Source organism: Pristiophorus japonicus, chromosome 1 (genome assembly GCF_044704955.1).
Source record: "Pristiophorus japonicus isolate sPriJap1 chromosome 1, sPriJap1.hap1, whole genome shotgun sequence".
Classification (NCBI taxonomy): Eukaryota; Metazoa; Chordata; class Chondrichthyes; family Pristiophoridae; genus Pristiophorus; species Pristiophorus japonicus.
This window is the reverse complement of record NC_091977.1, coordinates 169,199,464-169,213,512: the sequence shown is the minus strand read 5'-3', so window position 1 is coordinate 169,213,512 and position 14,049 is coordinate 169,199,464. Positions and strand designations below refer to the sequence as shown.

Below are 14,049 nucleotides of genomic sequence, written 5' to 3'. Positions count from 1 at the left end.
CTGATCTGGAATAATGTGTGCATCAGTGCAATTCGTGCATGCAGCTAAATAAAGTACCAGTGGAATCTCTGCTGAGTCTTTGGTCATGGCCTTCTAAACCATGGTTGAGGATACACATCAATTTTGTGGGCCCTTTCCTGGGAAAGATGTTTCTTGTTGTGGTGGATGCATATTTGAAGTGGATAGAGTATTATTATGTCATCCAGTACGTCCACAGCTACTATTGAGAGCCTTCGTGTTATGTTTGTTACTCATGGTTTGCCTGACATTGTTGTGAGCGATAACAGATTTTGCTTCACAAGTCCTGAGTTTCAGGAGTTCATGAAACTCAATGGTATCAGACATGTAAGGTCTGCTCCATTCAAACCTGCGTCTAATAGTCAAACCGAGCGTGTGGTTCAAACAATCAAGCAAAGCATGAAACGTGTGATTCTGTTCACTGCAGACTTGTTTGTCACATATATTGCTTACATAGAAAATAAGTGCAGAAGCAGGCATTCGGCCCTTCGAGCCTGCACCGCCATTCAATATGATCATGACTGATCATGCAACTTCAGTACCCCACTCCCGCCCTCTCTCCATACCCGCTGATCCCCTGAGCCGTAAGGGCCACATCTAGGCCCCAAGTTTCCACATGATTTGCTCCTGATTTTTAGGAGCAACTGGTGTAGAACGGAGTATCTTAGAAATCGGAATTCTCCACATTTAGTTTTCTGCAGTTCTAGTCAGGTCACTTTTGAACAGAATTTTTTTTTTCAAAAGGGGGCGTGTCCGGCCACTGACGCCGGATTTGAAAGTTTCCACAGTGAAAACGTACTCCAAACTAACTTAGAATGGAGCAAGTGAAGATTTTTGTACGCTTGAAAAAGCCTTGTCTACACTTTAAAAAATCAGGCGCAGGTTACAAATTAGGCGTCGGGAACAAGGTGGGGGGGGGGTGAGGGGGTGGGGAAGTGAAGTCATTAAATTCTACAATCAATCCTTAGTTATACTTATACAAATATTATACAAATAAATCCAACCTGAATAAAAAATTTATAAGCAAAGAAAAGATTAAATAAACCATGTTCCTACCTGTGTGAAAGTGTTTCAGGTAGGCCTTTCAGGCAGTGGTGTGGCATCGGTCTCGACGGCAGGGGCAGGCAGCAAGCAGCCTTGGTGCTTGAGGCAGGCCTTCATTCCCCGCGAAGATGCAGCACCCGGACGGACTTGAGGCCATTCGGCCATGGGATTGCAGCGGCGTCAGTGGCTGGTCGGGAGCAGCAGTAGCCTTCGAGCTGTGAGGGGGACTGATTGAGGCCATTTGGACAGGGAGAGGCAGCCACATCGACATCTTTATATTTAAATTTGCAGAATGGGTGCACCACATATTATGCAATGGTTTGCTTCCTCATGCAAGAAATTCTTTGTTCTTGGTGGACGTTGATCCATTGCAAAGTTGAATTGGCACTTTTATTTCTCCAAACACAGTCCTTAATTTGCAGGCACCGGTTTTGCAGGTTTAGCAGTGAAAAGCTGAACGCACTGATTTCAGCAGGTGATTTATTCAGCAGTGCTGCTAAAAGCACTCCCTCACACACAGAAATATCAAGAAAATTAAAATGCAAGCCTTTGCAGGGGTCCAAGAAACAAATCTTCACTTTTTCTGCAGCACTTTTAAAAATGGCCGAGTGCCAATGTTTACTTCAGACTGCGTGAACGCTCCAACGCGCACGCACAGGGTTGCCGGCACCAAGAAGCCTCATTAAAATTGTACCCGCCCCCTCCTACTTACAAAATCGACGCGAGTGGTAGGCTCTGCCCCCTGTGCACCGCGCCAAGCAGACATCGAGCTGCAAGGAACTCGAGAATACCGCGGTTTTTTTTCAGGTGCCGTTTTCGCCGCGAAAAACAGGCGCCCAGCTCTGAGGGGCGCCTTTTTCGCCGTGTGTGGAAACTTGGGGCCATGACTCCCTCTTGAATATATCCAACGAACTGGTCTCGACAACTTTCTGTGGTAGGGAATTCCACAGGTTCACCACTCTCTGGGTGAAAAAGTTTCTCCTCATCTCGGTCCTATATGGCTTACCCCTTATCCTTAGACTGTGACCCCTGGACTTCCCCAACATCGGGAACATTCTTCCTGCATCTAACCTGTCCAGTCCCGTCATAATTTTATATGTTTCTGAGATCCCATCTCATTCTTCTAAATTCCAGTGAGTATGACCTCAAGTTTCCACACGCACCTCAGAGCTGGGCGCCTGTTTTTCGCGCCGGAAAAAAAGTGCGGTATTCTCGAGCTCCTTGGAGCTCGATGTCTGCTTGGCGTGGCGCACAGGGGGCGGAGCCTACCACTCGCGCCGATTTTGTAAGTAGGAGGGGGCGGGTACAATTGAAATGAGGCTTCTTGGTGCCGGCAGCCCTGCGCGTGCGCGTTAGAGCGTTCGCGCACGCGCAGTCTGAAGTAAACATTGGCACTTGGCCATTTTTAAAAATACTGCAGAAAAAGTGAAGATTTGTTTCTTGGACCCCTGCAAAGGCTTGTATTTTAATTTTCTTGATATTTCTGTGTGTGAGGGAGTGCTTTTAGCAGCACTGCTGAATAAATCACCTGCTGAAATCAGTGAGTTCAGCTTTTCACTGCTAAACTTGCAGAACCGGTGCCTGCAAATTAAGGACTGTGTGTTTGGAGAAATAAAAGTGCCAATTCAACTTTGCAATGGATCAACGTCCACCAAGAACAAAGAATTTCTTGCATGAGGAAGCAAACCATTGCATAATATGTGGTGTTGACAATGCAGCACCCATTCTGCAAATTTAAATATAAAGATGTCGATGTGGCTACCTCTCCCTGTCCAAATGACCTCAGTCAGTCCCCCTCACAGCTCGAAGGCTGCTGCTGTTCTTTCTTCGGTTCCCGGCCAGCCACTGATGCCGCTGCAATCCCATGGCCGAATGGCCTCACGTCCGCTCCTGATTATTCGGCTGCCTTCGAGCCACTGACGCCGCCCCATAAGCGTGGCCGAATGGCCTCAAGTCCGTCCGGGTGCTGCATCTTCGCGGGGAATGAAGGCCTGCCTCAAGCACCGCAGCTCAGCTCGAAGGCTGCTTGTTGCCACTGCTGTCGAGACACTGACGCCACACCGCTGCCTGAAAGGCCTGCCTGAAGCACTTTCACAAAGGTAGGAACATGGTTTATTTAATCTTTTCTTTGCTTATAAATTTTTATTCAGGTTGGATTTATTTGTATAATATTTGTATAAGTATAACTAAGGATTGATTATTGAATTTAATGACTTCCCTCCCCCCCCCCGCCTCGTTCCCGACGCCTAATTTGTAACCTGCGCCTGATTTTTTTAAAGTGTAGACAAGGTTTTTTCAAGCGTACAAAAATCTTCACTTACTCCATTCTAAGTTAGTTTGGAGTACGTTTTCACTGTGGAAACTTTGAAATCAGGCGTCAGTGGCCGGACACCCTCCCTTTTGAAAAATAAATTCTGTTCCAAAGAGAAACTGTTCTACCTGACTAGAACTGGAGGAAACTAAGGCCCCAAGTTTCCACATGATTTGCTCCTGATTTTTAGGAGCAACTGGTGGAGAACGGAGTATCTTAGAAATCGGAATTCTCCACAATTAAGTTTTCTGCAGTTCTAGTCAGGTAGAACAATTTCACTTTTGAACAGAATTTATTTTTCAAAAGGGGCGTGTCCGGCCACTGACGCCGGATTTGAAAGTTTCCACAGTGAAAACGTACTCCAAACTAACTTAGAATGGAGCAAGTGAAGATTTTTGTACGCTTGAAAAAACCTTGTCTACACATTAAAAAATCAGGCGCAGGTTACAAATTAGGCGTCGGGAATGAGGTGGGGAGGTGGGGGGGGAAGGGAAGTCATTAAATTCTACAATCAATCCTTAGTTATACTTATACAAATATTATACAAATAAATCCTACCTGAATAAAAATTTATAAGCAAAGAAAAGATTAAATAAACCATGTTCCTACCTGTGTGAAAGTGCTTCAGGCAGGCCTTTCAGGCAGCGGTGTGGCGTCGGTCCCGATGGCAGGGGCAAGAAGCAGCAAGCAGCCTCAGTGCTGATCATGGAAGAGCAATGTGGTTTTATTGAAAAATGTTAAAAATTGAACAGCTACAAAGAATTTGAATAGTCTCAAACAAGTGCATGTGTCCCGTTTATCACAGTCTATCTTCAATTACAGAATGAGTGGTGGAGATTGAAATGGTAACGAGTTGTAAAGGCTGAATTAAAATGCACAGTTGCTGCAGTAACACTGATTAAAGAGCCAACATTAATTCAGCAGGTGATTTATTCATCAGTGCTGCTAAAAGCACTCCCTCACACACAGAAATATCAAGAAAATTAAAATGCAAGCCTTTGCAAGGGTTCAATAAACAAATTTTCACTTTTTCTGCAGCACTTTTAAAAATGACTGAGTGCCAATGTTTACTTCAGACTGCGCGTGCGCGAACGCTCCAACGCGCACGCGCAGGGTTGCCGGCACCAAAAAAACTCATTTAAATTGTACCCGCCCCCTCCTACTTACAAAATCGACGCGAGTGGTAGGCTCCGCCCCCTGTGCGCCGCGCCAAGCAGACATCGAGCTGCAAGGAGCTCGAGAATACCGCGTTTTTTTTCAGGCGCCGTTTTCGGGTGCCTTTTTCGCCGCGTGTGGAAACTTGGGGCCTAAATATGGAGAATTCCGATTTCTAAGATACTCCGTTCTACACCAGTTGCTCCTAAAAATCAGGAGCAAATCATGTGGAAACTTGGGGCCTTAAAGCCTAGCTGATCCAGTCTTTCTTTATATCAGTCTTGCCATCCCGAAAATTAGTCTGGTGAACCTCGTTGCACTCCCTCAATAGCAAGCACGTCCTTCCTCAGATTAGAGACCAAAACTGCACACAATACTCAAGGTGAGGTCTCACCAAGGCCCTGTACAACTGCAGCAATACCTCCCTGCTCCTATACTCAAATCCTCTCGCTATGAAGGCCAGCTTGTCATTTGCTTTCTTTACTGCCGGCTATACCTGCATGTCTGCCTTCAGTGACTGATTTACCATGACACCCAGCTCTCATTGCACCTCATTTACTAATCTGTCACCATTCAGATAATAATCTGCCTTCCTGTTTTTGCCACCAAAGTAGATAACCTCACATTTATCCAGATTATATTGCATCTGCCATGCATTTGCCCATTCACCTAACCTGTCCAAGTCACCCTGCAGCCTCCTAGCATCCTCCTCAGTTCACACTGCCACCCAGCATAGTGTCATCTGTAACCGTGGAGATATTACATTCAATTCCTTCATCTAATGTATATTGTAACCAGCACTGAACCTTGCAGCACCCCACTAGTCATTGCCTGCCATTCTGAAAAGGACCCGTTTATTCCTACTCTTTGCTTCCTGTCTGCCAACCAGTTCTCTATCCACGTCAATACGTTACCCCCAATACCATGTGCCTTAATTTTGCACACTAAACTCTTGTGTGGGACCTTGTCAAAACCTTTTGAAAGTCCAAATACCCCACATTCACTGGTTCTCCCTTATCCACTCTACTAGTTACATCCTCAAAAAATTCTAGAAGATTTGTCAAGCATGATTTCCCTTTCATAAATCCATGCTGACTTGGACCGATCCTGTCACTGCTTTCCAAATGCGCTGCTATTACATCTTTAATAATTAATTCCAGCATTTTCCCCACCACCGATGTTGGGCTAACTGGTCTATAATTCCTTATTTTCTCTCCCTCCTTTTTTTAAAATTGGGGTTACATTGGTCACCCTCCAATCCATAGGTACTGATCCAGAGTCCATGGAATTTTGGAAAATGACTACCAATGTATCTACTATTTCTAGGGCCACTTTCTTAAGTACTCTGGGATGCAGACGATCAGGCCCTGGGGATTTATTGGCCTTCAGTCCCATAAGTTTCCCTAACACCATTTGCTGACTAATAAGGATTTCCCGGCGGAGTATATTGTTTAAACGGTTTGTGACAGGCTGCACCTCTGGACTCTGTTTCTAGTGGCCTACTGTTTACATGTATATTAGTATACAGGAGACAACTGAAGCTTTGATAGTGGATTCTTCAAATTTTCAGAGATAATAGATGAATAGATAGTACAGTAGCAAAAGTTTTACACACTTGTAAGATTTCCTGAAATGACATTGTATATTCAGATATAAGTATACAGAGATGGGCATTTTATTTAAACCTTGTGGCTTACATTAACTCGAAGGAATTGCACTCCTTTAGTATGGAAGTTGTCAGTGATGCACAGAACATTACATTATTACTGCAACATCTGATTTGTTCATGCTGCAAAATTCATGTTTACTGGTAATATTTGAGGAATACAACAGTTTAACTAGATAGATGTTGGGGAAATCAAGGGTTTCCACTAGTAATACCACTCCAGAACCGATACAAGGAGTGGTATAATCAAGATGAAAGAATTGATCAGGAAGTGGGTGGCATAGTGGGTTAGGTATTGGCCTTTTAACCTTTGGGATTTAGATTCAAATCTAACCCAATCTGTTAGCAGAGAGAGAAAATGTTATTCTAAGTGTTCTTTGTGAAATAAACGCGGACACACTCGATCCATTTTCCAGTGTTCATAGGCCAAAGTAAAAACTGCTGCTAATTTGACATTAATTGACAAATTGCTGTTAGCCAATGAATGCAAATTAGCAGCAATTTTGTACTTTTGACCTATGAGCATTAAATTGTTTGGTGTGGGAAATGGGAAAAAAACACAATGAGTTTGGGGCAAGGTGGAAGGAGCTTTGTTCTGTATCTAACTGACTGGATGACAGACATAGAAAGCAATGGAGAGCACAAATTCTCAGCACTAATAATGCCAGAAATGGAAAGCAATGGAGAGCACAAATCCACAGCCCTAATGAGAACAATTTTTATTTTTAACAATCATTTATAAATAGAGGCGTAGAGAAGAAACAAAGTTATGCTAAATTTTTATAATCACTGGTTAGGCCTCAGCTGGAGTATGGTGTCCATTTCTGGGCACCACGTTTTAGGAAGGTGTTCAAAATTATGAAGGGTTTTGATAGAGTAGATAGGGAGAAACAGTTTCCACTGACAGGAGGGTTGATAATTAGAGAACACAGATTTAAGATAGTTTTGAACATCTGATCTGACTTTATAAATCATTTATGTATGCCAAACCTATATCTATAGCTTTTCTTGTGCATTGCCAATTTTTACTAATTTCATTGCTGCATATAAAGATTTTATATTAAAAGCCATATTTTTTTTAAGCCTTGTGGAGTGGTCGCTTTGTTCATTTAACGGAATCCTGGAATAATTACAAGTGCCTGGACCATGATTATCCTACCTGGATGAAAATCCTGCAGAATTATGGCTACTACACAAAAGTGTATGGAAAGACTGATTATACTTCTGGACACCACTCAGTAAGGTAGGAAAGATTTTGGGGGGAAATTTATTTCTTATTCAGGGAAAGAATGTTAGCTACCTTTCCTTTTATAATCAAGTGGTCTTTTTCTTTTTTAAAAAAAAATGAAATTTTTAAGTTGCAACCAGCTGTACCTTCCCTGATGGCAGTAGCTATTAATAATTCATATCTTAATTGATAATTCCATTTGGATGTAAAAGCTGCAAAGATGATGCATTTCTGTTGAAATATAAAAGATACAGGGCCCGAAATTCAGTACCGCTGGAAAGCTGGTGCTCCCCCCACCTTTTTGGGACCATTAACGCCAAAATGTTTTCGTGGTTGGGCCATGTCATATTCAGCTCCAAAAGTGAACAAATGGGTTCCAGCGTTAATGAACCTTTCCAAAGTGGATTTTTCAGCAGTGTGGCTGTCTTAATTTAAGCATTATGCTCACTGAGAAATTCAGCATGCAGGTAAGAGTTTCTAACGAGTCAGCAAAAGGCCAGGATTTGCGGCAAGGCCCTAAGGGTGGAAAGAGGTTGGAAGGATGGCTGGTGTAAAAGGTGCAAGGAGAGCCAACAGTTTCACTGATATGGAGCTGGAGATACTGATGGACGGTGTGGAGGACAGAAGAATACTACTATGTCCTGACGTGGGGAGACCTGGCAGATCGCCAGTACATAAATGCTTGGAGGGAGATTGCAGGGGAGGTGTCAGGCATATATGTGAGGGCGCATCCTCCCAGGAGGGTGCTGGCCAGTCTGCACCCGGCTCTTCTAGGCCCAGAGGTGTTCTGGGCATCCTAGAAGGACAGCTGTCGGTCCCAGACAACAACCACAGCAGTCTTCCCGGACCCATGATGCAGCATCAGGGATGACAGTTAGGTGTAGTGTTGGGGTAGTCATGCGTAACAGGTGTTATAATAAGATGCACAGGGGTAAAAAATGATTACAGTATTATTATATTCTTTATGTTCTGTTTTTTCAGTGATTTGGATAATTGAATAAATATTTTTGGCACACATATCTGGCCAGGTGTTTCATTTGGGAGTGGGCAATTCTGCTTTAAGGCACTCATTGCGATGGCTATTGAAAGTGGGACCTGAAGGGTCATGTATGGATGGGATTATCTGAAGCAAGCAGCTATGAGACGCAGCTGCACCTCCCTTCCCGGGTTGCGAGGGGGACGACGACTACTAGCTTGAGGGCGACGGGAATCCTCCTGCGCCGCCGCCGCCTCAGGTGGTACTGCTGGCTCGACCTCCAGCGGCTGTCCCCTCATGATGGCCAGGTTCTGCAGCATGCAGCAGACCATGACGATTATGGTCTGCAAGTATTATGGTTGAGAGTACTGCAAGTTGCCACCAAAGCGGTCCAAACACTGGAACCTCTGCTTCAGGGATAGTATTAAAGCCAAGGAAGTGGCATACAAATTGGCCAGAAATAGCAGCGAACCCGGGGACTGGGAGAAATTTAGAACTCGGCAGAGGAGGACAAAGGGTTTGATTAGGGCAGGGAAAATGGAGTACGAGAAGAAGCTTGCAGGGAACATTAAGGCGGATTGCAAAAGTTTCTATAGGTATGTAAAGAGAAAAAGGTTAGTAAAGACAAACGTAGGTCCCCTGCAGTCAGAATCAGGGGAAGTCATAACGGGGAACAAAGAAATGGCAGACCAATTGAACAAGTACTTTGGTTCGGTATTCACTAAGGAGGACACAACCTTCCGGATATAAAAGGGGTCAGAGAGTCTAGTAAGGAGGAGGAACTGAGGGAAATCTTTATTAGTCGGGAAATTGTGTTGGGGAAATTGATGGGATTGAAGGCCAATAAATCCCCAGGGCCTGATGGACTGCATCCCAGAGTACTTAAGGAGGTGGCCTTGGAAATAGCGGATGCATTGACAGTCATTTCCCAACATTCCATTGACTCTGGATCAGTTCCTATTGAGTGGAGGGTAGCCAATGTAACCCCACTTTTTAAAAAAGGAGGGAGAGAGAAAACAGGGAATTATAGACCGGTCAGCCTGACCTCAGTAGTGGGTAAAATGATGGAATCAATTATTAAGGATGTCATAGCAGCGCATTTGGAAAATGGTGACATGATAGGTCCAAGTCAGCATGGATTTGTGAAAGGGAAATCATGCTTGACAAATTTTCTGGAATTTTTTGAGGATGTTTCCAGTAAAGTGGACAAAGGAGAACCAGTTGATGTGGTATATTTGGACTTTAAGAAGGCTTTCGACAAGGTCCCACACAAGAGATTAATGTGCAAAGTTAAAGCACATGGGATTGGGGGTAGTGTGCTGACGTGGATTGAGAACTGGTTGTCAGACAGGAAGCAAAGAGTAGGAGTAAATGGGTACTTTTCAGAATGGCAGGCAGTGGCTAGTGGGGTACCGTAAGGTTCTGTGCTCGGGCCCCAGCTGTTTACATTGTACATTAATGATTTAGACGAGGGGATTAAATGTAGTATCTCCAAATTTGCGGATGACACTAAGTTGGGTGGCAGTGTGAGCTGCGAGGAGGATGCTATTAGGCTGCAGAGTGACTTGGATAAGTTAGGTGAGTGGGCAAATGCATGGCAGATGAAGTATAATGTGGAAAATGTGAGGTTATCCACTTTGGTGGTAAAAACAGAGAGACAGACTATTATCTGAATGGTGACAGATTAGGAAAAGGGGAGGTGCAACGAGACCTGGGTGTCATGGTACATCAGTCATTGAAGGTTGGCATGCAGGTACAGCAGGCGGTTAAGAAAGCAAATGGCATGTTGGCCTTCATAGCGAGGGGATTTGAGTACAGGGGCAGGGAGGTGTTGCTACAGTTGTACAGGGCCTTGGTGAGGCCACACCTGGAGTATTGTGTACAGTTTTGGTCTCCTAACTTGAGGAAGAACATTCTTGCTATTGAGGGAGTGCAGCGAAGATTCACCAGACTGATTCCCGGGATGGTGGGACTGACCTATCAAGAAAGACTGGATCAACTGGGCTTGTATTCACTGGAGTTCAGAAGAATGAGAGGGGACCTCATAGAAACGTTTAAAATTCTGACGGGTTTAGACAGGTTAGATGCAGGAAGAATGTTCCCGATGTTGGGGAAGTCCAGAACCAGGGGTCACAGTCTAAGGATAAGGGGTAAGCCATTTAGGACCGAGATGAGGAGAAACTTCTTCACCCAGAGAGTGGTGAACCTGTGGAATTCTCTACCACAGAAAGTAGTTGAGGCCAATTCACTAAATATATTCAAAAGGGAGTTAGATGAAGTCCTTACTACTCGGGGGATCAAGGGGTATGGCGAGAAAGCAGGAAGTGGGTACTGAAGTTTCATGTTCAGCCATGAACTCATTGAATGGCGGTGCAGGCTAGAAGGGCTGAATGGCCTGCTCCTGCACCTATTTTCTATGTTTCTATGTTAAGGATGTCTATGCACTACTCGATGATGCACCTGGTGGCACAATGAGCATCATTGTATGCATGCTCTGGCACTGTCCTGGGGTTCCCCAGTGGAGTGAGCAGCCAAGTGGACAGGGGATATCCCTTGCCCCTGAGCAGCCAACCGCAATCCTGATTCGGGCCGGTCAAGACGGCGGGCATACTGGTCTGGCGCAGAATGAACGAATCAGGCTGCTGCCTGGGTACCTCGCATCAACTGCCAGGATCCGACGCTCAAGCTGCGTCACACACGAGCTGCGCTTCAGAGAGTGGAAGCTTTTGCAGTTGACAAAGATCTCGGGATGATGATGTGGTGCCCTTAGCCAACGAGTGTGCAGTCAGTGGCACTCTGCACCCTCAGGAAGCTTGCCATTTGGGCAAATCCGGCCTGCCGCTCCACCTGTTTGTCCTTTGTCATCGGGAAGGAGATGTACTGGACCCTTCTCCTGTCATCATCATAGGCAGTCCCTCGGAATCGAAGAAGACTTGCTTCCACTCCCAAAGTGCGTTCTCTGATGGCTGAGCAGTCCAATACGAGAGCCACAGACCCTATTACAAGTGGGACAGACATTCGTCGAGGGAAGGGGTCAGTGGGACTGGTTTGCCGCGTGTTCCTTCCGCTGCCTGCGCTTGACCTCTTCACGCTCTTTGCGTTGAGACTCGAAGAGCTCAACGCCCTCTCGGATGCATTTTCTCCATCTCGGGCGGTCTTCGGCCAGGGTCTCCGAGGTGTCAGTGGTGATGTCGCACTTTACCAGGGAGGCTTTGATGGTGTCCTTGAAACGCTTCCGCTGCCCACCTTTAGCTCGTTTACCATGAAGGAGCTCCGCATAAAGCATTTGCTTAGGGCGTCTCGTATCTGGCATGCGAACTATGTGGTCTGTCTAGCGAAGCTGATCGAGTGTGGTCAGTGCTTCAATAGTGCATCTGTGACCTGCCGGATGCACCGATGTGCCAAGGATAGTGAGATGTTGCCAATATCCAGTGGCAGACTGGAAAGACCCCATGACGTAAAATTTCAAGGCGATGGTGACCTTGGTCTCCACAGTGAGGGCGGTCCTGAGCCTTGTTTGAGGCTGCAGATCTTCTCGCAGGACAGTGCAGAGCTCCTGAGTACTTCTTTCCGAAATCGTAGCCTTCGCAATCATTGCTCATCACTGACCTGGCGGAAGGAGAACTGAGGTCTGTCGACCCTTTTGAGGTCCTCCTCCCCTGGCAGCTGCCTGCTGACCATCTCCCTGGTCCTCCTCATTATCAGGCTCCTCTGGAGGCTCTTGTTGGAAAGGCTCCTCTCCCAGTATTTGGAGAGGGGAGTGCGAGGGGGGGTCAGCATCTCTCACCCTCCTCCTGATGTCGTCTCCCTCCTGGCCACCCTCTCTGGCTGCAGGTCTGCGCACATCTGCATACCCTTCTCTCTGTTGTGAAGCCATGGCTGCTGCCTCCCTTGCTCGCTGCCTCTCTGCATGGTAAGCTGACGGCGACACCTTCTCCTGCGTGCAGCCCTGCTTCTGACCAGGTGTCGCCCTCCCAACACTCCTCCTATCCTCAGGGTGAACACTGTCAAGCAGGTCTCTGCAGCCCACAATGAGGCCTACAGGCTTCCACTAAAGAGTCAGACCCGAAAGTTATACAAAGGTCTGTGAAAACCTCTGCACAGCACTCAGCAGGTTTAATGGAGCCAAAACAAATAAAACTATTTACCTACCAAACGGCCCCGATCGAGACGAAACTCCAATGGTGTCGCGTTCATGCACCGACTGGAAAACCTTGTGGATGCACTGTCTGAAGAAGTCCTTGGTTTTTGTTGCTGAAAATCGTGGCCGTTTTCCAGTGACCTCACCGTACCAATAACTCCTTTAGCGCCAATTTTTCAGATCGGCCGCCCAAACCCTGCGGTAGCCGGCCCTTCAAGGATGGCGAATTTCGGCCCCACAGATTTCTGCAAAGTATACAAGGTATAAGATGCATTTAGATCATTTATTTTCTGCAAGTCAGCCTTATCAAATCTATGAAAGTGCAGCATCAGAATGGAAAGAAACAATCTCTTGAGTCTAATTTGTGAGAATGAAAAATAAGATGAGGAATCTCCAGTGGGGTCCTCTTGAATGCTTATGGACTATAAGATAAGAGTATGATAGTCAGTTGGCAGACTGCCTGCCCTGTCCTCTCCAATGCAGAATGTTTGTCAGACTGCTTGTCTAACATCCAGTACTGGATGAGCAGAAATTTCCTCCCAACTAAATATTGGGAAGACCGAATCCATTGTCATCGATTCCCGCCACAAATTCCGTTCCCTAGCCACCAACTCCATCCCTCTCCCTAGCATCTGCCTGAGGCTGAACCAGACTTTTTGCAACCTTGGTGTCATCTTTCACCCTGAAATGAGCTTCCGACCACATAACTAAGACAGCCTACTTCCACCTCCATAATATCACCCATCTCCGCAACTGCCTCAGCTCATCTGCTGCTGAAGCCTTGGTTACCTCTAGACTTGACTATTCCAATGCACTCCTGACCAGCCTCCCACGTTCTACCCCACGTAAACTTGAGGTCATCCAAACTCTGCTGTCCGTGTCCTAACTCACAAGTGCCATTCACTCCTCTGCTCGCTGACCTACATTGGCTCCTGGTTAAGCAACGCCTCAATTTTAAAATTCTCATCCTTGTTTGCAAATCCTTCCATGGCCTTGCCCCTCCCTATCTCAGTAAACTCCTCCTGCCCCACAGCCCTCCAAGATATCTGCACTCTTATAATTCTGGCCTCTTGAACTTTCCTGATTTTAATCGCTCAACCATTGGTAGCCATGCCTTCAGCTGCCAAGACCCTAAGCTCTAAGCTCAGGAATTCCCTGCCATAACCTGTCTGCCTCTCTATCTCTCCTCCTGTAAGACACTCCTTAAAACCTACCTCTTTGACCAATCTTTTGGTCACCTGCCCTAATATCTCCTTATGTGGCTCGATATCAAATTTTGTTTTAAAACGCCCCTGTGAAGTGCATGGGATGTTTTACTTCGTCGTACTGGTGGTGATGGTGGCGGGAAGTGGCGAGGCTGGATCGCGGAGGTGTTGGTGGTGAGACCAGGTGGTAGTGAGATACGGAGGTGGTTGTGAGATATGCAGGTGGAGGTGGTGGCAGCGGGGGTGAGACATGGTGGTGGAGGGATGTGGCGGTGGCAGGACGCGAAGATAGCTGTGTTGGCAGG

General features: G+C 46.1%; 1 protein-coding gene across 2 annotated transcripts in view; it reads left to right on the top strand.

Annotated features, from left to right (window-relative positions):
* The window catches only part of arsk (arylsulfatase family, member K), a 129,121-nt gene that overhangs the window by 42,678 nt on the left and 72,394 nt on the right, over positions 1–14,049 (top strand). For both annotated transcript variants that reach the window (XM_070884828.1, XM_070884837.1), the window contains exon 3: positions 7,278–7,437. In XM_070884828.1, the coding sequence (XP_070740929.1) occupies positions 7,278–7,437 (160 nt within the window). The remainder of the gene's footprint in view (positions 1–7,277; positions 7,438–14,049) is intronic.